We start from the raw sequence: 23,855 nt of genomic DNA, 5'->3' as shown, positions 1-23,855 counted from the left end.
TTAACCTGTACTGAACAGAAACAAAGATTTCAAAGTGTACCGGTATTGGAAGAAAAGGGGATATTTCTGGGATTTTCAAAAACCATACAGAATCAGAATGAACTGATTGGATGTATAAATGTGTCGATTTATAAACACATTCACTGGATAGAACGTCGCTTTATACCTGTACTGTGGATGAATCAACAAATGTTTTGAACAAGTAACAATGCTGTATTGTTGTGAGGCTGGTGGACTGCAATGGCAACATGCACGAAAATTTTATTAGTTTTCACAACATTAGTTGCAGCTTTATTAACTGTGCTCTATGGCGTGTTTCAGAATTATGATGTGAAGAACAAACTGTTGGCCCAAACCTACGATGGTGCTTCTGTTCTGGCAGGAAAATAAATAACCTGCAAGCTAATGTTCATGAAATTGTCTCCCAAGCTCTTTTTACTGACTGTTTTGCACATGGCTTCACTTTATTTTTGCAGCAGAGCTGTTCTTGTACAAAACCAGTAAAGATTTTTTTCTCCAAGCTTCAGGATATTCCTGCTTTCTTCCACAAGACTTCCAAATGCACAGCTATTCTGAATAGTATTGTTGCTAAACACAATCTTTCCAACAGTGAAAGGAACTGTAATGCCAGAAAATATCTGCCAATCTAAAAAACCATCCAGATGTAACTGATGTTTTAAATGAAATACCTGACAATATATATTCGACTGAAATTACAACAAGAGTAGCCTATGGTTTCAAAAATAGGCTTCTAGACTTTGACTTTGTTTTCTTTCTGTCTATTTTTCAAAGCATATTTTTAAAGGTAGAACTGCTTTACAATATTCTTCCGAAAAATAAAAAAATAAAAAAACAATGATGCACTCTTTTGCAACATGGCTCAGCATGCACAGCTCATGCGAAAAACCTAATAAATGGAAATAAATTGATCAACTTTTTAAGTTCAATGAAATGTTCGACTAATACGCAATTTGAAGCTTCCCTGAATAGAGCTGAAATGATGGATGAATGCATTGGCAATCTATTGAAGTCAAAATACAACAGGTGTACTTCGAGTTATTGGATAACACTGTAAGAGAATTTGAAACAAGACTGTCACATTCTGATAACTACTCATTATTAAACTAGGCAACATTACTACTATGTTCATCAATTACCATCAGCATTTCCCTGTAGACAGTGTGGATTAATTTTAATATTCTAGTTCCGACCCTGTTAAAAACCTGCATGCTACTGACTTTTAGATCACTATCTTGCAAAAAAAAAAAACACCTCACTACACTGCATATTTCCCTTGCTCCGAGAGCAGAGGGCCTCGGGGGGTTGGCCCCTCTTGTACTGGGTATGGGCACCCAGGCAGGCATGGCTCTTACTTGTTCCTCAATTGAAAAATAAGCACTGTGAATATTTGAAAGCAGACACACATGGTATGACAATGTCGTCAAAAGATTTGGGAAAAAGTAAGATAGTTGAGTTAACTTGTTTTACAAGTAACAACACTCAGATGCTCAATCTACCAGTTTGTTTGTAAACAACGAGTGTAATTATTATCATCATCATCATGTCCGCGGCTCATGGTCTTGCGGTAGCGTTCTCGCTTCCCGCGCACGGGGTCGATTCCCGGCACAGTCGGAGATTTTCTCTGCCTCGAGATGACTGGGTGTTGTGTGTCTTTCAAGTCGCTGTAGTGGAGCAGCGGCCGAACCACCCTGCGAGGGGTCTCCCGGCCACCAATGTCATATGCTCATCATCATCATCATCATCATCATCATCATTATTATTATTATTATTATTATTATTATTACTTTGACTTTTAAGATTTATCTTACTGTCCACAAATTATTTTGTTTCTTGTTGCTGATGTTTAGGGCCTTGAATTGAACAGTGTCACTAAAAATCTACAATAATTCAACAGAGCGCCTGCTCACTGTTCAGATGATGACTTGCGGAAAGTCCCTATAATTGGTTAACTGTTTGCATTCAGAGAAGAGTCTGCCTGTGTCAAATAATAAATGGCTTAATATAACAATGAAAACAATCAATTTTTGAGAAAATAATTTAACTGTATGGGTAAAAAAATTTACTCACCAAGAGGTGGCAGAACACACACATAAAAGAAGGTTATAATTATGCAGGCTTTTGGAGCCAGTGGCTCCTTATTCAGGCAGAAGTGTTGATGGGGAAGGAAGAGAGGTGGAGGAAAAAGACTGGAGAGGTTTAGGAAAAGGGGTGGATTTGGGGAAAGTCGTCCAGAATCACGGGTCATGGGAAACTCACCGGATGGCGTGAGAAGGAAAAACTGATTGTTGGAGGCTGCATCAGATGGGATTGGAAAGCCTGAGAGCTTAAAGGTGGAAGACAGGGTAGTATGCAAGACAGAGATTACTGCTTAAACATAATGTATGAGTTAATAAGAGTGAAAAGTTAAACGCTTTGTAAGTAACAGAGGCGGGAGGGGGCAGAGAAAAATAAACAGGTAAGACAATGAAGGATATAGAAAACTAAAATGGAGTTAAGAAAAGAGTAGTTACAGTGAAGAAATCCTAAGACGGAAGAAATTAACGTAAATTAAGGCCAGGTGGGTTGCGAGAGCCAAGGACATGTTGTAGCGCTAGTTCCCACCTGTAAAGCTCTGAGAAACCGATGTCTGGGGAAAGAATCGAGATGGTGCATGAGATGACACAGGCACCAAGGTCATGATTGTCATATTGTAGAGCATGCTCTGCAACAGGATACTGCAGGTAGCCATTGTACATCTTCTGCCTATGACCATTCATCCTAATTGATAATTAGGTGGTAGTCATGCCAATGTAATATACCAAACAGTGGTATATGATGTGTCGTTTAACAGGTGACTCTCCCTTTGACAGTACATGTTTTGCCACTTACAGCAGATTTCCTGGACCATCACGCCGAATCCTGGTACTGCTGAACCCTCCAAAAAACAAGTTCGGAGCACCACTCAGTATTATCCTGGCCTGGAATGTATTAATCAGCTAGTTCAACAAGACCATGACTTCCTAAAATCACGCCATGAAATGAGATCTATTCTGTGTGAGGTTATGCACACCACACCTAGAATAATTTTTTGTCACCCTCCCACTTCACAATATTCTTGTCAGACCCTATGCTCCTTCTGCATCAATCTCCCTACCCTATGGCCCCTACCCCTGTGACCATACCCACTGCAAGACTTGCCCTGTGCACCCTCCTACCACTTTGCACTTTGCTCTTTTTCTTCGAGAGGAAAGAAAGAGTACGATTTTCCAATGAGAGTCTACTTCACATTACTGTGACTGTTCCAAAATAGGCATAAAACTTGTTCTAAACAAATACCTACTTTGTTTCTTACATGTTTATTTGACAGATACATTTGTTTAAAATTATTTGTAACATGTCATCCAGCAATTAGAGTACGAATCGTGTTACTGACTGAACTGGCTATACAATTTACCAATATTAATGAAAATTAAACGGATGGTTAACTTTGAGACAAATTATGAAGATCACTTTCTTTTATTCTTAGTTAAAACAATGGTGTAATCTTTATTGTAAAAAAATTTCTGCAACAGCCATAATTTTTTATTTCTTTACTAACAAATAAAACTGTGGCTGGCTGTGGCTTCGATGGTCAAAATGAAACCATACAAGTACAGGGTGTACATAAAGTCCACGAACACTTTCAATTATTTATTGCACAAGAACCAAACATTGTACAGGTATTATACATATGTCATTTTGAAGAGAAACCCTGAGGTCGTGTCCTACGTGAGTGACAGAATCGAGCGACAGCGAGCGACTTCTGGATATGCGACACTCCAGCGACAAGCAGCAACTTCGGGCAAAAACCTTGGGTGTCCTGCATGTGAGCAACCATGTCATGCTACAAGATGGCTACTTAGAGTCAACCAGCTGCTTCTATAAAACAGCGTCCTTAACCTGTAGAATACTGTAGTTGGAGAGTAAGGGTACAGAATTAGGTTTACTTAAGAAAATTAAGCGAAAAGGAATGCTGTGCATGAAATTTACAAAGGGGGGAATCACCACAGAGAATTTCATAAGTATCATCAACTGTGAAGATCACCAGACAAGTTCTCTGAATACACGTGAATGAGCAGAGGAGCATTCGACTATCTCATCAATAAATTAAATACGAAGGTTTTTTTACATGATCAAGAACTTTTAACAGCCAATAAATGTGGAGGAATGACTATTACATGACTAACTATGCCAAATACAAACAAACACACAGATTGATACTAACAAACAATAGGTAGCTGTGGTGTAGGGGTAGCGTGCAAAGTTCATAATTGTGAATGAGGAAAAGGTCCTCGGTTCAATTCCCGGCCATTCTCATATTATTACTAACTCAATTACGATTCTGTATACTAAGTTTTATGTACACTGTTTACACTGTATCACTAAGTATATTTTTAAGATCTTGCCAAAGAACTTGATCTTCACACGTATCCCAGTATATCACACACATTTAATTCCTAATAAATTACAATGAACAATGAAATTTTAAAGATATTTGATGTTGTGAACGTAATTCATCAGCAGTCAGTGTTAACGCAAAGTGTTTCAAATACTCTAAATAGTCTATAAAAGTAAAGCTTACAAAATTTTTGAAAAGAAAGTCAAACGTTTTGTGTAATTATTTGTCTAAAAGTATGAAATAAAAAATATTAGGGAAACGTTTGGTGCACCTCATTTTCTGTTCATGATTTTGAGTATCATTCAAAGGCACGTAGAACGTTTCTCTGATCTACTTACTTCTTTTACACAAATCATTTCATAAAATATTTGACTGATTTCTTCCATTTTTGAATTTCAAGTATTATTCAGAAAGTGTGATCTTACTACCTTCTCGTTTGCCTACCTAACATACTTGATTCGAAGGAAGCCTTTTTGACATTTAAATACCGCGCCAATGTATCTTTTTATGTGCGAAATAGCTAGGTCTTGAACAGATGACATTTTTGACACTTCATTTACAGCAGCTTTTTGTGAAATATTTCAATTTTTCCTCAGCTTATTAATTAAGTTTTCATTCATTACCCTGATTACTTTCAAGTAGTTAAATATTTTCATGCCAAACTAGATCTCATGCTGGTCACTTTGATAACCCATTTACCTGTTTCTCTCCCTTTGTTTGGCTATGAAAATTTGGACAAAACCTCATGGTGTAAGTTATAGGGAGTCTTGTTTTCACTCTGCTCACGCGTTTACAAAAACGTATCGAGTGTTACTCATATGATAAAATAGTCCTTTCATCGTGCTGTCATTTCCAAAATTCTTCGTTTCAATATCTTGAACCTTTTATGAGATACAACGATTTTTATGACCACTTGATTGCCGAAGTGCTGGAAAGGTTCGGACACACCGCGAGCAACCTGTCCACGGATGTAACAACCAATATCTCCAGAATGAAAAGAGATATCATTCTGGCTTCAACTTTAAATACAATTTAAATATATTGGTTACATTTCAAGTGCAATAATGTTTGTCCTTAAATGAGCTATATGGGAAGTCTACACAATATGATTTCACCTCTGCAAATTCTGAAAAATTTTGTGCAGCCATGTACTCAATTTCATGCAGCACAGTAACTTGATGAACAACAAAAATAAATTCTGACCTTTATCATTTAAGGATATCAAGCTATAGGTTGCGTAAGAAGCAAATTTTTTCGCCGAATAGTTTTCTTAAAATAGGATGTTAAGTAATTTATAGCTGCCATCGCGTCCACTCCACTGCTTTGCCAAGACGACACGTGGCTGTCGCTCTGTGTCGCGCGTGCTGCAGCAACAAGATTCAAACACGTTTGAGCTCAAATGTCGCCAGTTGCAGCTGGAGACAGGCATTGGCACAGAGGTCGCTCACGTATGACACTTCCATAACTTCACCTACGGTTGCATTTTGTCGCCTGAAGCTGTTGCACGCTATCGCTCGCTTCTGTCGCTCACGTAGGACACGGCCTGAAAGTTTTTTTTCATGTGTACTGCCACAGTGTAGTTTGGTAATTTGCCAATAGTCAGGGGCAATCACCAACATGGCAAGTTCAGGTGTGGAGCAAGCTTTCTGTGTGATGGAGTTCGACAAAAACAAGTGTGCTACAGCTGTTCAACAGATGTTTAGAACCAAGTACAGTAAGAAGCCACCAACAAGGAATGTCATTTACCACTGGCACAACAAATTCATTACAATGCGTTGCTTGAAGAGAAGCGGACATCCCAGTGTGAGTGAAGTGAATGTGGAGCGCGCAAGAGAGAAATTCGTGAGGCCAAAGAAATTGGTGTATCGTGCATCCCGTGCACTCAAAATGGCTCCAATGACAGTGTGGAAAGTCCTGTGACAGAATCTGTATATGAAACCACTCAAATTGAAGCTGATGCAGAAGCTCAATGACGACAACAAAGACAAGCATTTTGAGTTTTGTTCGCAATTTCAACAATTGAATGTGGATGGGGATGGCATTGTTGATCACTTAATTTTTAGCGGCGAAGCCACTTTTCACACTAATGGGAAAGTGAACAGGCATAATTGTCGAATCTGGGGTACAAAGCATCCACACAAATGCATTGAATTTGAGCGTGATTCCCCAAAGGCAAATGTTTTTTATGCCTTGTCACATCGAAAACTGTACGGGCCTACCTCAAATGCAATCAGACTCTCCGTTCATCTTTCAGCAGGATGGGGCTCCACCCCATTTTCATCATGAAGTTCTTGGGTACCCGAACACGGAGCTGCCGCATCGATGGATTGGCCATGCTACAGAAGGGGACAGCTATTTCATGAAATGGCCTGCCCGATCACCAGATCTCACTCCGTGTGACTTTCTTCTGTGGGGACAGATTAAAGATCTGGAGTATGTACCGCATCTACGATGTGATGTAGCAGAGCTCCGGGAGAGAATACAGGAAGCGACTGCCACAGTCGACGATGTCATGCTGGGACAGGTTTGCCAAGAATTCGATTACCATACTGACATCTACCTGATCACTCATGGTTTGCATATCAAATGTTTGTAAGAAAAAACTTTCAGGGTTTCTCTTCAAAATGCAATATGTATAACATCTGTACAATGTTTAGTTGTTGTGCAATAAATAACTGAAAGTGTTCCTGGACCTTATGTACACCTTGCATAATTATGAACGTTTTGAGACAGGAAAAACATAAATAACGTAAAACAATTTTGTAAGCAATGGAATATTTCCCCTGTTCCTTGTCTGTCAATGACGTTTTGCCTTATTCAAAAACCACTTAAAAGATTATGACACATGAAGCAAAGGGATATGGAGTCATTGGGTGCCGTGTCCAACAACAGTAATGCCTCATTTTTAATAAATTTCTTATAGTTAGTATCACTGCCAATATAACAGGGTTTAGGTTTTATTTATTTGCATTACCCATTCAGATCTTGATTCAGCAACTGCTTATCTGGCGACGACCATTTCTACTGTCAAAGACACAATCTGTGTGTTCCCTAATTCCCCTTGATATTTAATGTTTGCTCCCATCTACAAACACATTTGAATGAAAGCATTAGAATAAACTTCGAAATGATATCCTACAACTGTGCTCATATGGATGGCTTATTGTTAAAGCAGGGCACCAAGATTCCTGAGATCTTCACCCTGTCCCTTTATAAATGCCCAAAAAATTATTTCATACCCACATGATGCTCAGAATTTGACTTAACGTTAGAGCATTTATATTTACCTCTTGTCTAGCTTCTACATGCTCGCAAAGTGTGTCTACGTGAAAAGTACATGTACCATCATGCAACACAATGATTGAGAAGTGATTGTGATTCAGAGCTCACTCAAGGTATTTACTAGATATGTAACAATGGTAAAAATAATTATGCACAGCAAAAAAGTTGTGGTGAGGGTAGTTAATATAAATAGGAAAATAAAAGGAAGATAATGCACAACAGCATTGAACACACACAAACATGGAATTATATGGTTAACTGATGTGGATTGTTCAAACTGCACTCCTCTACTAAACAAATGTTTCAACATATTGCCTTCTCCTTCCAGACAAATAACGAATTCCAAGCAGAAGCAATGTGCTGTCTTCAATTATTAGGTAAATGGTGAAGGAAGGTGGTGGTCTCAAGTTGTGCGACAATTTGGCGTGAGAGAATGTGTGGAGATGATATTAATTCCATGTGGCTCAACAGCATGGTGCAAGTCTCTTAATTACAGGCAACTTCAGTGACCAGCACATTCCTAACCTACCCCAGTAATCTTACATTTTAAGGCGGAATATGAACCAAGTAGCATTCCTCACAATCTTCACATTGTTGTAAGTACACTAAGTTATAGTCAGACTGCGTCTGTGGTACAACTGGGATTCAATCCTGCGACAGAGGTTACATTATTGACTTTAAACAGATAAAGAAAGAGCCTTTTAAAAGGGAAAGATAGATAACTGACAAATAGAGCAGTGGAGGTTATCATCTATGAACAATGAAACTGAATGTTAACATGTGCTTGGGTTGATCCACGCAACAAAGACTGAGCTTGCTGTACAACTGAGCTGCAATAATGTTATACAAATGGTGACAATCTCAAAGTAACAGAAAATACGAGCGGAATGCATACATCAACCACAGATACCAAATTTGAGTGAGAGAAGAGTGGAATTTTAGTCTGATCTGTTAAACACACTCAAAGGCAAAACCAAAGAAACAGAGTCCGTCCCCCCCCACCCCCCCACCTCCACCCCCCAAGACAAAATAAGGGAACATTCAGATGCTCTGAAGCGAAGCACCAATTGCTGGACTTTTGTACCTCTTCTCTGTGGCGTAAGGCATACCAGTGACCAGCATAGAAAGTTATGACTTTTGTTACAATTATTATTTTGTTTTGTTTTGACTAGGATACCATTTTCTATGATTTATTCCATAAAAGATCTTTCATTCTGCAGTGGAATATGCACTGTTATAAAATTTTGAGGCAGATTAAAACTGTGTGCCAGACTGAGACTTGAACCTGGGACCTCACCCTTTGTGGGCAATGCCCTTACTGACTGAGTTAGCCAGGTATGAATAACAAACAATCCTCAGAGCTTCACTTCTCATGAGCGTGGGCCATGAATTGTGCCCGGATTGTTCATTATGTAGGAGATTTGACGAGAAACAGATGGTTCTGGATTTCAGTCCTGGCCTGGCATCCAGTTTTAATCTGCCAGTATGTTCTTCCCCGACTTTCTTTTACATGATCCGGCCATAAACAAAAGGCAGTGTACTCAGACACCTCAGAAGCTTAGAGAAGCCATTATGAAGAAAAGACCACACAAGATTCTTAAAGTAATCCAAATTCACTCTTTACAACACAAATGTGCACACTTCTTTGGTAACAAACTGTATGAGTAATAAAAAGGGCTGGTCTGTGGTCTTCCAGCCATCGTAGAGCCTAGACTTGCAACCTCTGACATCTACCAATGTGTGGAGCCTTTGAGGACAATGATCTGATCATACACACAGCATCGAAATGGTCCCATCACACGGACTATGATTTTGTAACATCAACCAAAATATAGTTATTACTACTTGTAATGGCTGTTTTGTTTACACCATCTGTAGTTCAGACCGCAAATTTTTAAGTACCACAGTAGGCAACACTCTCAAGTTGTTAGTGATGGAAGTAAGAGTTGTGTAGCTCGCTCCAGTATGTTTGTGTATTGAAACAGATGGTAGATTGCAGATGTGTTTGTTTTCAAAAGTGGTTTATTCCTATAATGCCTACATTAACTAGAAGACTGAATATGTTTTGTTGTACTTGTAGTTGTTTCATACTGAAAACACATTTGGCCAATAATAAAATGAATGCTGAAGGATATTCCACAAAGCAAAGAATGAAACTGTCTACCCTAATATGCCGTCTGCCATTAGATCAGTCTCTCATAGAGAGGCATTAACAATACCAACACCTACATTAGAATGGGGAGATTTGTACTCCAAGGATGTAGTAATGGCAGTGATTCAACTGAGGATGTGTCTTGTAACTTCAATCTTGCTTACCAACCTGGAAACTCTAAGGAACCCCACTAAAACCAGCAACATGAACTTTATGACTTACTTAGTTCTCTCTAAGCAACAAGTTGAACTTCTTGATTCAGTTTTTAATATAGAGCAGTTCAAATCATAAAAAGTTTTGATTTCTAGTTCCACTTAGCAGTTCTGGTCTATAAAACCATCATCAACACACAGCATGGAGCCAATGTGAAGAACTGGCTAGTGCCTATCATAATGTGCACTCACCTGGAGCCTTCATCTGAAATGGTCTTCTAGACTGAAACTGGTAACCAAAACTAAAAAGAATCAAAACGTCTCACATTCAGAATAGACTAAGAAAAAGTTTTAATCATCACCTTGAAAAAATAAATTTATGTCATTAATTATTTGTTTATTTGCAGTCCCCACATTACAGTACCATGGTACTCCACGAGATGAGCCAAAACAAAACAGTGTGGCTCATACAACTAAGGCAGTGAGGTGCGGGAATTTTAATTTGAACCAGGATTGCAGGCATGCACCTGGAAACAAACAAAATACTAATTATGTAACTTTATTTTTTTCAAGGTGATAATTAGAACGTTTTGACTACTGCTCACTGATGGACTTATTTTCCGTTGGACAGCAATTACCATCACAATTCCTTCTGCAGTGCCCTTAATTCAAATTAGAAAGTACAATTTAGTAAAAGGATTATTTGATGATGATGGTTTTAGGGTACTTTCTAGAACAAACAGAGCTGGAATGATGCATATACATATAGAAAACGAACACTGAAATGATTATTTCTTCCAGCTCATGTGTGCCTTGTGATTCAAAACAGTTTCTCTTTCCTGTGGTTCATTTTCCTTTTCTCTTGATAAAAGTAATGCTTAAAAGTTACGATAGCTACACCTACAAAATCTGTTTCTTAGGTGTATATTGGTCCTGATCCATTAGTTGTTATTTGAAGAACTGGTCTGTAGATTCCTTACTTCTGCTTCTAATAGGGATGATATTCCTCAATAAAAACACACTCACTGTCATTTGGAAACTACTATGAAGCAAGGAAGATAGTGTTCTCTTTACCTCCACATTCCATGACATTTGCCAAGTCCAATTCCTCCACTTCCCTTCGGGTTTCAATCTTCTTTCTGAGTTTCTTGCACTTCTCTATAGTTGGTCGCCCTGAAAATATTAATTGGACTATGACAATATCTGGAGTGTAAAAGTATCTGCTGAGTCTTGAATGAAGATCTCTATTATTAGTTTACAAATATGTGCTGTTCCAATGATGAATGGTAGTGTTAGTTGTGTTATAATAATGCTTGTCACTGAAGTGAATGGAAAAGCTGGCCACATTGCTCACATAGATGTGCTTTATGGCTACTCGAGTGTGTTATTTAACTGCAAATCACTAAAAATATATTGAAAAGTACAAAAAATTGTTCATATATAGAATGTATAAGAATGTTCACCAGAAACAAACAATCCTATTCCAGGCAAATACTGGGTGGTCCCCACCGAAAGACCACAGCCAAAACTTTTGGATTTCCTTATTCATTACTGAGACAGTTTAACTGAAGAATTTTCATTCTGTATTACCATTATTATTTTACATTGTTAGTTTCAGCCTGGAGTATCATTTATGTACTGATAACAGTCCCACAAGTAACTCACTGGTGGTGTTTGACCTGATTATTGAGATCACAGCTGGAAATCTGTTTTTCTTTAATACTTATTTTGGAAACTGCCATTCCCATAGACTATCACATCATGTAATCTATTATTAACTTTGGGACCAGTATTGTGAGTAACCAGCAGCAGATGAATGTTCCCAAAATTGGATGAAAAAGGAACTCCACAACTGGCCTCACTTCAACTTATGTTTAAGTATTGTTGTTCTGACTACAACAATTGTGAACACACATACTAATAAACACAAAAAAATTAGCCTCTGGCTGCAAGGCTGGTTTCCAATTTATTTATTGCATTATTTATTTCGGGACTACCAGCCCGTGCATCTGACGGGGCTCGTGTCGCGAAATCGATAATGGAATAAAGAAATTGAAAACCGTACTTTCAGCCAGATGCTAATTCATTTATAATTTCAAAAACCAAAATGGTGTTGGTTTAAGTCACTGCACATTAACTAACCCATAGCCAAACTTAACCTTCACATGTGGAATTGTGACTTCTTAAACGCAGGCTGCAGTCTAAAACAGCAGCCCTGAAAATGCTGGCCCAATGAAAATCGTTAAAACTATGCACTACTGCACTTAAAGCTGTAGTAAATTCACTGTTTGTGAGTTTCACGATGTGACATCCATGTGGAATGATCTGTGAACATCAGTGCAATCAGGTTGCATGTGCTATATCTACATAAAAATGCTCTTGTTAATGGAAATCAGAGACACAATCTTGACTCCCACACAGCACAGAGATATACATATAAACAGACAAACCAAGTCACATACTGTTCACAGACTGTACACAACTAAAAACTCCTTACCTTTGAGACCATTCTCCTCAAGGAGTGATAGCAACTTCTGTGCTCTCGCTTTGTTACTGCGGCAATCCTTCCACAGATCTGAATAGTTGTGAACACGAATACCTGCTATCTTCAGGTATTTCTTAAGAGATATAATTCGTTTGTCCTCATCTGGTAGCTGTCACAATTCAATTAATAAATAACACACATGAAAATAATGAAAAAAATATAGACAGAAAAATGCATCTATAATTAAATTATAAATAGTGGACAAACAAATATTGCATAATTGAAATTGAAACACCATTATTTTGAATGAAATTTTATGCATATGTTCTTCATACAATAAAATTACACAGTCCATGCCCAAGTCGATAAAAATTCATCTTTTACGACACTTTTAATGGAGGGCTACAAAATACTGTGAGAGATCTATGGCAGCTTCGGTCAAATTTGAGACAGCTTAGAACTGAAACTGTCTTGATGCTTCACAAAGGGAAAATAACCAACTGCAACAATTTTTTAACCTTCTTGTTACAGCAATTGTTTTTGGAAACACAAATTAGTTTTAATAGCTTTTTGTAGTTTAGTGGAGAAGTTACTGCTATGAATGATAATTAACTGCATAAGTTATTTGTGAGTATTTTATAACTTATTATGACACAAACATACTGTCAATTCTTTTAATCAAATCTGAGCGTTGTTTGATTTCATTAGGAAGAGGCAATTTTTTGCACTAGAAAAGATTTGTTTATTTTGGAGAATCTCTGGATGAGGTTAAAAATGAGCTTAAAAATACTACTGTTCAATTTTCACATACTATCATGTTAACAAATGGATTTTGTATTAGAAATGTAAAAATATTTGTATAGTAGTTTTATGTTAATCTGAGTATGAAATACAGATTTTACAAAAGTTTTATTGGTTTTACACAGTCCACTTAGAGCATTTTCATTCTGGTTAATTACACTGCCTTGAAAAATGCTAAAATCTGGCTTTCTCAACATCAGAAAGCATTTGTTCCTCCTTGCCAAACATTGTTGATATAATGACTTACTGTTTAAGATCCCTCCCTCCGCCTGCATTCGAAGAAACTCACACTTTTTGTCTCAGTTTTTTACTTCAACTCACTCAATAGGTTATCATTGTCAACACAGCACTGGCATTGCAAATAATTATAATTTTGCTGTATCGATGTATCTGGCTTAACCTCTTCCCCCTCCCAAAATGTTCCTTTCAGTTTTCTTGTTTTTCTGTTTTGTCATTTACTGTAAAGTTATTCAGTTCTTGTCTAATAATTTCATCAGGAATCCTGCCCAATTTTGTGCGACCTTTAACTGCTAGTAAACATTTTATTTCGGGTGTCTAAGCACGGCTAGAATCTCTTCTTCATAATACAAGGTTTCACTGTCAAGCATCAGAACAGGCCCAGCCATCATCTTATGGAATTTCTTTTTTGTCTCTCTTTATGTACTTTTTAATGTTCTGCTTACTGTCCTTTTTTTTCAATTGCTAAAAAAGGTTTGACGGCATACGTAATTGTCCAAAAACCCAACTATGGAAAGTCTTAAGTAAGGGGAATTGTCTGGATCCATCTGATGCATTCTGGCTAATGTGCACTGCATATTAACTGTTGGTGGTAGTCACCAACAATTAAAATACAGTGGACATTATTTAGCTTGTGCCTGGAAATAAATATACGTGAATCCATCTAGTACTTGAAGAAATACGTCTGCTCAATTGTTTAGCCAATTATTTCCACACTAAATTTTCACTGTAAAATAATTTCTTGTTTATGATTAGAGATAAAAAAAAAACAGCAAATTACAAAATTACAGCACGTAAAAATAACAAAACTGTGTCAATGTTAAATATAAAAATACTTCACAAATGTTGATAGTGGCATGTTCAACATAATTTTTGAAACTTTATACAGTCTTCAAAACAGATAAAATCTTTTCTGGTACATAAAATGAAAACAAAGAAACTAAATATTTACGACATCAAAGTATGCACAAATCTGACAAAATTTTTGGATCACAAATTTACATGTTCATTACTTCTAGAATGCTAATGCTCACAAATAACTGTAACAGATCGCAGAACTGAAAACTAGTTATTTATCTACAGAACTACCAAAGTGTACTCACTATACTTTGCTCAAAAATTACTGCAGTCACAATATGGTTCAAAAAATGTCATGATTGATTTTTCTGCAAATTTTGACCTAATGTAGCATGAAAACTGTCAATGACTCAGTCTTGAAATTTTAACACTGTGTGCCAATGTCTCAGAAGTCAAAAAACATTTTTCAGCCTGTTCGTCTTCTTGAACACTTAAACACAAAACACAGATTTTAGATGCAGAACTATTACTTGGAAACTTCCTTCCTGTCACATGCCCAATATCACACTCCAACAACAAAACAACTGAACTCTACATCTCTTACTCTGAAAATTTCAAAAATTGGAAAAAAATAAAAATAAAAAAAACCACACACACACACACACACACACACACACACACACACACACTCAAAGAACAATTGTTTACAGAACTACAGGTTATGAACATAAATATATACATTATCCCCACATCAGTTTGTAAGTCAATTACTTGAACTTTTTGGAGAATTTCACAACTCGACCAAATCTGATAACTTTCCTTTATGAGGCTGTTGATGTGTGAGTAACTCATGCACTGGCTAAGTGCTCTGTGTGTTATCCTGTAGACCACATGTGTTTGAGTTCACAAGGATGTAGACAGGTCTCAATCTGTTACGTGAAATGCTTGTTGCCACATCCTAAATTTTTAGAGTGAAATATTTTTTTTTCTCCAAGACTTCATAGGGCCCTTCACAGGGAAGCATTAGTTTGGTTTTCACTTTGTCATTCCTCTCAAATATACAAGTTGCATTATGCAGATCTCTGCTAGCAATCGGCACTTCCTTTACCTTACGGGAACATTATGAAGGGCGTAATTTATCCATATGCTGGTGTAACTGAGAAGTGAATGCTGGTAGATCTATTTGTAGTTTATTTTCCGACCTTACATTGAAATCACCAGACAGTGTTAGAGTTATGCCATACAGCAGCTCCACAGTTGTTGAGCTATTTTCTTCTCTTGCACAGCAACATAGTCCTCAGAGAACTGTCGGAATTATGTCACTCCATTTTGTTATACAATGCGCTCTTATGACTGGCTTCAATGTTTGTCGGAATCTCTCTATTTTTCCATTTAATTATGGATGGTATGCTCTAGTTTGAGTTAATTTAGAACTAAAAATCTTACTAACGCATGGAACAGTTCTAATTGGAAGTGTGCTCCTTGGTCAGTCACTATTTGGTTAGATGCTCCAAATCTAGCGATCCAGGAGTTATTAAATGCTCAATGCCATGATTTCTGCTTGAATACCATGAATTGGAATGTCTTCTGTCCAGTTACTGAACCATTCAATGCATGCTAAACAGTATATGAATTATATGAGAAAAGTACCAACACGACTGTATCTTGAGAATGTCTTTATCCTATCACACGACTTAGTTCCGGTGGCACATTACCACCGTCCTCAGCCTGCTGCCAAAAGAGTATTTGGTTTCCTTGACACATATATTGTGGGATCCTTGTTACTAACACACGTGGACTAGCTTTCATCAGGAGTCTATACTTGACACCTTGTTGTCTCCAGTGTAATGGATCACAGTAAATGTACCAAATAAATCAAATCCTCATTTGACAGTGGGCATGAGAATGGCGGTAATGTGCCACTGAAACTAGTCATGTGATAGGATAAAGATATTCTAAAGATACAGCTGTGGTGGTACTTTTTCCCACATATATCATCCATTCAATAAGATGGACATCCATAAATTTATTATGAAAAGAAAAGTTGCTACTCGCCGTATAGCAGAGATGCTGAGTTGCGGATAGGCACAACAAAAAAAAAGTCTGTCATAAATAAAGCTTTCGGTCATTATGGCCTTCGTCAACAATAGAAAAACACACACACACACACACACACACACACACACACACACACACACACACTCTGCAGTGTGGTTTCAGTTGCCTGAGGCAGCAGTCGTGTGTGTGAGTTGGGTTTGCGTATGTGCCTGTCATCTATTGTTGACAAAGGCCTTAATGACCGAAAGCTTTATTTGTGACAGTCTTTTTGTTGTGCCTATCTGCGACTCAGCACCTCCGCTATATGGTGCATAGCAACTTTGCTTTTCATAATATTGTTACATTCCAGCCTGGATTTTCTACTGTTTGACATCCATAAATTTAGTATATGAACTCATCTGAGGGAGGCAGGGAGCCAATTAGATCAATGTGTATCACCTTAAATCGTCCATCTGTGCTTGGAAACTGGCCAACAGCAGATTTAGTATGTCTAGTAACTTTTTCATTTGGCATGCTATGCACGATTTTGCCCAGTTTTGGATATCTCATTTTATGTTTGACCAAATACATCTGTATGTGAGTGATTCCACAGATCTAAACTGATGCAGAATATAAGGACGAATGTTACTTGTTGTTACATCACACCATAATAATCTTCCACCAGGATTTTCATGCTGTTTAAAGTTCAATGATGATGAGAACTAGAGCAAAGTTTCTCAAGTTCTCCATCACTCGCTTGTGCACCTGCTATCTTCTCGTAATCAACTGGTACTGCTGCTTCCAGTCTGGATATGTTGTCAGCCACGCTGCTTTCTTTTCCAGAAATGTGTCTGATATCGGTCATAAATTGTGATATGAATTGTAGGTGGACACAACTGCGTAGGGGTTACTTTATCGTTTCGTTGTTCAAAAGCATGTATCAAAGGAGCACGGTCAGTGTACACTGCAAATGAATGTATTTCAAGGCGGCACTTAAAATACCTAAATGCTGAGAAGTTCCCTATCATAAGTTGAATATTTCTTCTGTGATGGTGAGAACGTTTTGGAGTAAACACCAACTAGTTTCCATATTCATTCTTCTTTCTGTTGCAGCACTGCTCCAGATGCAAAATCTCAAGCATCTACAAACAATGCAAGATCATTGTTTACATTTGGTAATGTTAAAAGGACTGCATTTGCAAGGTCCATTTTGCACTTCTCAAACTGTTTTATTGCGTTTTCTGTCCACTGTGTGCTTGTTTTGTCACTTTTCTTGGTGTTCTTCAAGTAATCACTTAGAATAGCTTGATGTTCTGCAACACATTCCAAATGCATTCAGTAAAAATTCAGTATGCCACAGTAGTTGGAAATTAGTTATCACTTGTACTCGTTTTGGGTCTGGTTTCGTACCTTTTGGAGTAAACACATGATCTAAAACATTAATTTCTTAAATTCCAACATTAATCCTCAAACCAAATTTGTTCAACTGTTCAAACAGGATAATTAAATTAAATTAGATTACATTCACTTTTCGTTCCAAAGACTCAAAAAATGAATTGGTTCACAAGGGTGTGGAATATGTCAGAAAGTATAACATAAAAACATAAAACATTTGAATACAATACTTATTACCCAGACCATTTGTCAGGAGATTGTCAAAATAGGTGAATAAAATGTGGAAATTTGCTGATATTTACAGAATTAATATTCTGCCAGAATGAAACATTGTTATGCAGTAATAATAAATTTATCACACACAAAATACCTAATCTAGACTGTCGTGACTAAGTGCTGTCAAAACTGAAACTTAACAGATATTTTTACTTAAGCTGGCTTAACAGTCTTTGTTAAGATATTCATCTATAGAGTGGAAGGAGTTGCCTATCAAAAAATCTTTCATCCTCTGTTTAAGCCATGCTTTATCTGAAACCAAGTTTCTAATGGTTAATGGCAATTTATTGAAAATGTGTGTTTCTGAATATTTGATCGCCTTTTGGACCAGGGTAAGTGATTTTAGATCTTTATATAGATTATTCTTATACCTGGTACTGAGTCTATGTATTGAGCTATTGGTTGGAAATAGAGATATGTTACTTGCAACAAATTTCATTAGGGAATAAATACACTGAGAAGCACTGGTTAAAATACAAAGTACCTTGAACAGGTTTCTACATGATGTTCTTGAATTTACACCACAAATGATTCTTATCATTTGCTTTTGCATGCTAAAAACATTTGCTTGGTTTGATGAGTTACCCAAGAATATGATCCCGTATGACATAATAAAATGAATGCAAGCAAAGTATGCAAACTTTTTATATTTATGTCTCCTGTATCAGACATCATTCTCATTGCGAATACAGACTTGTTTATGCACTTCAGCAGTTCTGTCGTATGCCCTTCCCAACTGAATTTATAATCGAGTTGTAATTTCAGAAATTTAACACTGTCAACATCTTCAATATGTGTCTTCATATGTTATACACACTTTGGAAGGAAATCTCTTACAGGTTCTGTACTGCATATAGTGGGTCTTTTCAAAGCTTAATGGCAGTGAATTGGCTTTAAAATATTTATTAATGTCAACAAAAATCTGATGAGCAGCTATTCCTAAATCTGTACTTGACTTGATACTTATTGCAATGTTTGTATCATCTGCAAACAAGACAAACTTAGCATCTGGCGATGTAACAAACGAGAGGTCATTAATGTACACAAGAACAGGCAATGGACTCAAGATGGATCCTTGAGGAACACCACATGTAGTTAATTCCTAATCAAATGAAGACTGACTGCTCATTGCCCAAGTATTTTGCAATGACACCCTTTGTTTCCGGTTAGTTAGATAAGACTCAAACCACTTTGCAGCACTGCCAGTGACATCATAATATTCTAATTTAGTTAAGAGCTTGCTGTGGTTCACACAGTCAAAGGCTTTTGACAGGTCACAGAAAATGACAGTAGCTTCTAATTTATTATGTAATGAATTAAGTACATTCTCAGTGTAAGTGTAAGTAGCTTTCTCTATATCAGAACTCTTAAGAAATCTAAACTGTGACTTGGACAATATATTATTTGCAGTTAGATGCTTAAGGAGCTGCTTGATCGCAACCTTTTCAAATATTTTCGAGAAAGCCAGCAAAAGTGAAATTAGTCAATAATTTGATGGTATCTCTTTATCCCCCTTCTTGTAAAGAGGCCAAACTTCAGCATATTTTAGCCAGTCTGGAAATGTCTCGCTGATAAGAGATTGATTACACAAATAACTTACGACAGAACTCAACTCACATGAGCACTCTTTGATTAACTTCGTTGATATGCCATCATACCCACAAGAATACTTTGATTTTAAGGATTTTATGATGGATGCTACTTCTTTGGGAGACGTGTTATTTCCATTTTACTGAAGTTATTTTTAAAGACTGGTCTCAGATACTCCATTGCACCGTTCGCCGAACCTGATAACCCCAAGCTGTCAGCAACAGAAATAAAGTGCTTGTTTAAGAGGTTTGCAACACTACATGCACTTGTTACCAAAGTCTCATTTATTTTTAGAGCTATCTGTTCCTCTTCTTTTCTGGCCCCACCTGTTTTTGTCTCCACTATATCCCATACAGTTTTCATTTTGTTGCCTGATGTCATCCTCTTTTTCTCATAATAAAGCTTCTTCGATTTCTGGATTACTTGCTTCAATATTCTGCAGTATTCTCTGTAATGCATTAAAATGCTAACATCAGGGCTGCTCCTAGATAGTAAATACACTATCCTTTTTGTCCCACATGATATTTTTATTCCTTGTGTAATCCATGGTTTATTTTTTGACTTCTGTGTAATCTGAGTTACCTTTGGGAGAAAACAATTTTCAAAATAATAGAGGTAACTTTATTAATGAAAACTTTGAGTCAGAAGTATTGTAAACATCTATCCAGTTCATGTCTTTGAACCATTTCCTGAATTTCTCAATTTTTGACTTATTTATTATGCTCCTGTACTCGGATTTAATAGATTTTTTTATCCTGATAAGTTTCAACTTTTAACACAAGATGCTGCATGTCATGATCAGATGGCCCATTTACTATTGGTTTTGTGCTATGACTTTTTTCCCCTAGATTTGTCTACAAAAACATTATCAATAGCAGTTTCAGAGCATTTACATATCCTAGTTGCAAAGTTCATACAAGGAACTAAATTGAATTATAGTGTTACTGACTGCAATAATTGTTCACTGACAGGGCTTTCGAATAAATCCACATTAAAATCACCAGCAACCACTATTTTCTAGTTTTTTACCATGGGGTGGGACAACAGAGTTTCCAGATTTTTTTACAAAGAAGTTAAAATTTCTTGAAGTGATCTCTATATACCTACTATTATAAAGGACTTATGAAATACCACTTTTGTTGCACATGCTTCTAAGTGCTGCTCCGAACAAAATTTATTAATATCAATATTCTTGAAATCAAAACAGTTTCAGACAAATGTGGCATCTCCTACTTTCTTGACATTTTCTCTACAGAAGTAAGAAGTTAGCTTGAATCCTGTAACATTTAACGTTTGTATACCAACATTATACCAACTGGTTTGCTCAACTCTAATTCTAGAACACAAATAAGCAACTCATTAAGCTTACCCCTTAGTCCTCGGATATTCGGATGCAATAAGGATAACAGATTTTGTGCACTGGCTGAATTACAACTGGATGAACCTAATTTTCCTGTCAATTTTTGAGTATCTCTAGTTTCAATCAGAGGCTGTCTGCATGAATTGTGTAAATTAAAATTTGCTTTCTGGCTGCCTGTTTTATCAATGCGTGTGTCATTTCTGTCTCTGAACATCTTTTGTTTCTGCCTCCCTACCGTAAAAAACTGCTGTTCTGTCACTTGTAACCACTGGTACTTTACCACTTGTGACAGTGCCCCCCCCCCCTCCCCCCCACCTCTAAGTTATTTGCTATTAGCCCTTTCCTGCTGAGGTGAAGGCCATGCCTAGTTTAGTCCCACCTGCTGAGTCGACAGGAACCACACTGATATGAGACCCCATACCAGACCCAAGCAGCCATTCCACCTCCGTATTAACTCTCCTGACAGAACAGTTTAAATGAGACTGGTCATGGTGCCTCAGAACAGACACAAGCCCAACACCATTATGTCTCACTGCTGAAACTATCTTTAGCAGGTCACTCTCAACTGAATAATTAGGATTCCTATCTATGCGGTTGCCCACCTCATCCACAATTACCAGTCTCTTCCTTTGTAAGTCTTTACAAAGTGAACCTATATCCTCTATCACCTGACCCAGACTTGCACTATGTTTAAAAAAACTTGTGACCTGGTAACCTGATTCTAGTTCATCCTGCAACAGTTGGCCAACATCTCTACCATGTGAACTACCGAACAACAAAACTTTCTTCTTCTTCACAACTTTTTCTGACTCCTTACTTTTCTAACACTTTTTTGAAAGTTTGTTGTGTCCTGTCTACTCCTACATCTACTTGTAGCTCGTCAGTTTCCAACAATGACAACAGATCAAACCTGTTTTCCACATTCACAACCACACGGTCTGAGGGCATCCTATTCCTATTTCTTCTATAACCTTTTGCCACTTCCCACCTCTTTTTTCCCTCTTCCCCCCTTAACCTGTTCGGATCTTGTTTTGCTTTATCTAGTTCCGCCTGAAGGGCAGAAGTCTTCTCCTCCTGTTCCACTATATTCCTGTCTCCACAGCAAATCCTATACAACCAATGAGCCTTGTTTATTTCCCCAATTCCCAGACCACTACAGTAACCCACATGAAAGAAACTGCGACAACCCTCACACCACACCCCAGAACTAACAATCCTATGGCAAGTCATACACTTCCCACTCATGGCAAACAAATTTTAGCTTTCGGCTAAGTTAAAACAAGAATAACTTCCTAGACTACTTGATTAGTACATTACATTTCTTAGACAGTTTAGGCCTAACGTTTGGATACTAATTCAAAACTTCCAGAGAAACAAAAATGATTTAACCTGTATTGTTTACATGATGAAACAAAAAGTAAACAAAGAACTGAGCCTGCACTATACAATATTTTCACTTATTTCGAAATTTTTCACTTTGCTTACTTACTAGAGAATCAAACGGAGAGCATACAAGAAAACACTAATAACACAAACTTTACTTTATTGAAATAATCACATAACTTAAAGCATATAAAACGTAAACAAATCCTAGTCCAAAATTTGCACCTACAAAATGTTTTCTTTTTCTGGAAAATACGCAAAAAAAAAAAGTGAAACCTTCAATTGATAGCTTACAAGAGGTATTAATTTAGTTTTTTATGATGTAATATTGCCTCAATTAATTGTTATTACTCAAACATTTATATTTACAAGAGCTGTGAATGTACAGCACTCATCAACCAAAAAGTTGAGTATGTTGTTTTGGAGAGCTAGAAGCTATCTGAACATCATCTAAATACGCAAATCAGAAATCTAAATCTCTCAAAACATAATTCATAAATCTCTGAAGGGCACTGGGCACATTCCCGACGTCAATGGCATGAAACTGAATTCATAAAGTCCAAAAGGTGTGCACAGCACTCTCTTTCCTTATCACTTTCAGGTAGTGGGATTTGGTAACATGCTTTGAAGAGATTAACTTTCAAAAATTTTTCTTGTCCAAAAGGACACAATTTATGTAAGGAACTGGATAGCAGTCCGGAGCAGACCTGTCATCAAGACGTCGTTAGTCTTCACAAACATGCCAGTGACCATCTGGCTTTTCTACCATGTGTAGCGGACTAACCCACTGGGATTTAGAAGCACAAATTATATCATGATTCATTAGGAACTGGAATTATTGTTTAACCAACTTTAGTTTATGTGGCTCTAACCTGCAGGCTTTTGAGTACACTGGTGGGTCACTGCTGGTTGCAATATAATGTTTAACATCATGCTTAATTTCTCTCGGAGTAAGAGTGGGTTTTGTCAGGTCAAGAATTTTTTTAAGTAGTTCAGAGTAATTACAGTTAGCTTGGAGTGAACTGATGGAATCAGGCAAATCAACTGCATATTGCAGGGCAGCCACATGTAACTGAGTATTGCTGTCAACTAATAATTTTCTTTTCAGTTCTATAAATGAGCTCAACTGATGAAGAAAGTCTGCACCAATTATATTTTTTGTGGTGTTACGCTACAATGAAAGGTCACTCAAAACTATGTTTTAAACATAAATTAATATTAATAATTTTGATCCATAAGTTTTAACTTCAGATCCATTTGTAGCATGAAGTTTGTAGCCTACTTCTTTAACCTTATCCTTGGGACACACTGGTTGGTTAGTTGGTTTAAAGGAGGGGGGGACGACGACCAAATTGAGAGGTCATCGGCCCCTTGTTCCCAGTAAAATAATTACACAAGGGAAAGAAGAAAAAAAAGGAGACATACAGCAAAATAACAGGAGAAGGGAAGAACCGGAAGAATGACAGAAG

The 23,855-nt window shown here is 37.1% G+C and overlaps 1 protein-coding gene across 5 annotated transcripts in view; it reads right to left on the bottom strand.

Moving 5' to 3' along the window:
• The window catches only part of LOC124711214 (lisH domain-containing protein C1711.05-like), a 70,696-nt gene that overhangs the window by 2,363 nt on the left and 44,478 nt on the right, over window positions 1–23,855 (bottom strand). For all 5 annotated transcript variants that reach the window (XM_047241167.1, XM_047241168.1, XM_047241165.1 and 2 more), the window contains exons 3-4: window positions 12,522–12,678; window positions 11,099–11,197 (exon numbers count right to left, since the gene is read on the bottom strand). In XM_047241167.1, the coding sequence (XP_047097123.1) occupies window positions 11,099–11,197; window positions 12,522–12,678 (256 nt within the window). The remainder of the gene's footprint in view (window positions 1–11,098; window positions 11,198–12,521; window positions 12,679–23,855) is intronic.

This window comes from Schistocerca piceifrons, chromosome 8, assembly GCF_021461385.2.
Source record: "Schistocerca piceifrons isolate TAMUIC-IGC-003096 chromosome 8, iqSchPice1.1, whole genome shotgun sequence".
Classification (NCBI taxonomy): Eukaryota; Metazoa; Arthropoda; class Insecta; order Orthoptera; family Acrididae; genus Schistocerca; species Schistocerca piceifrons.
Note: the sequence above shows the minus strand (reverse complement) of the source record. Positions and strands in the feature narration are given on the sequence as shown.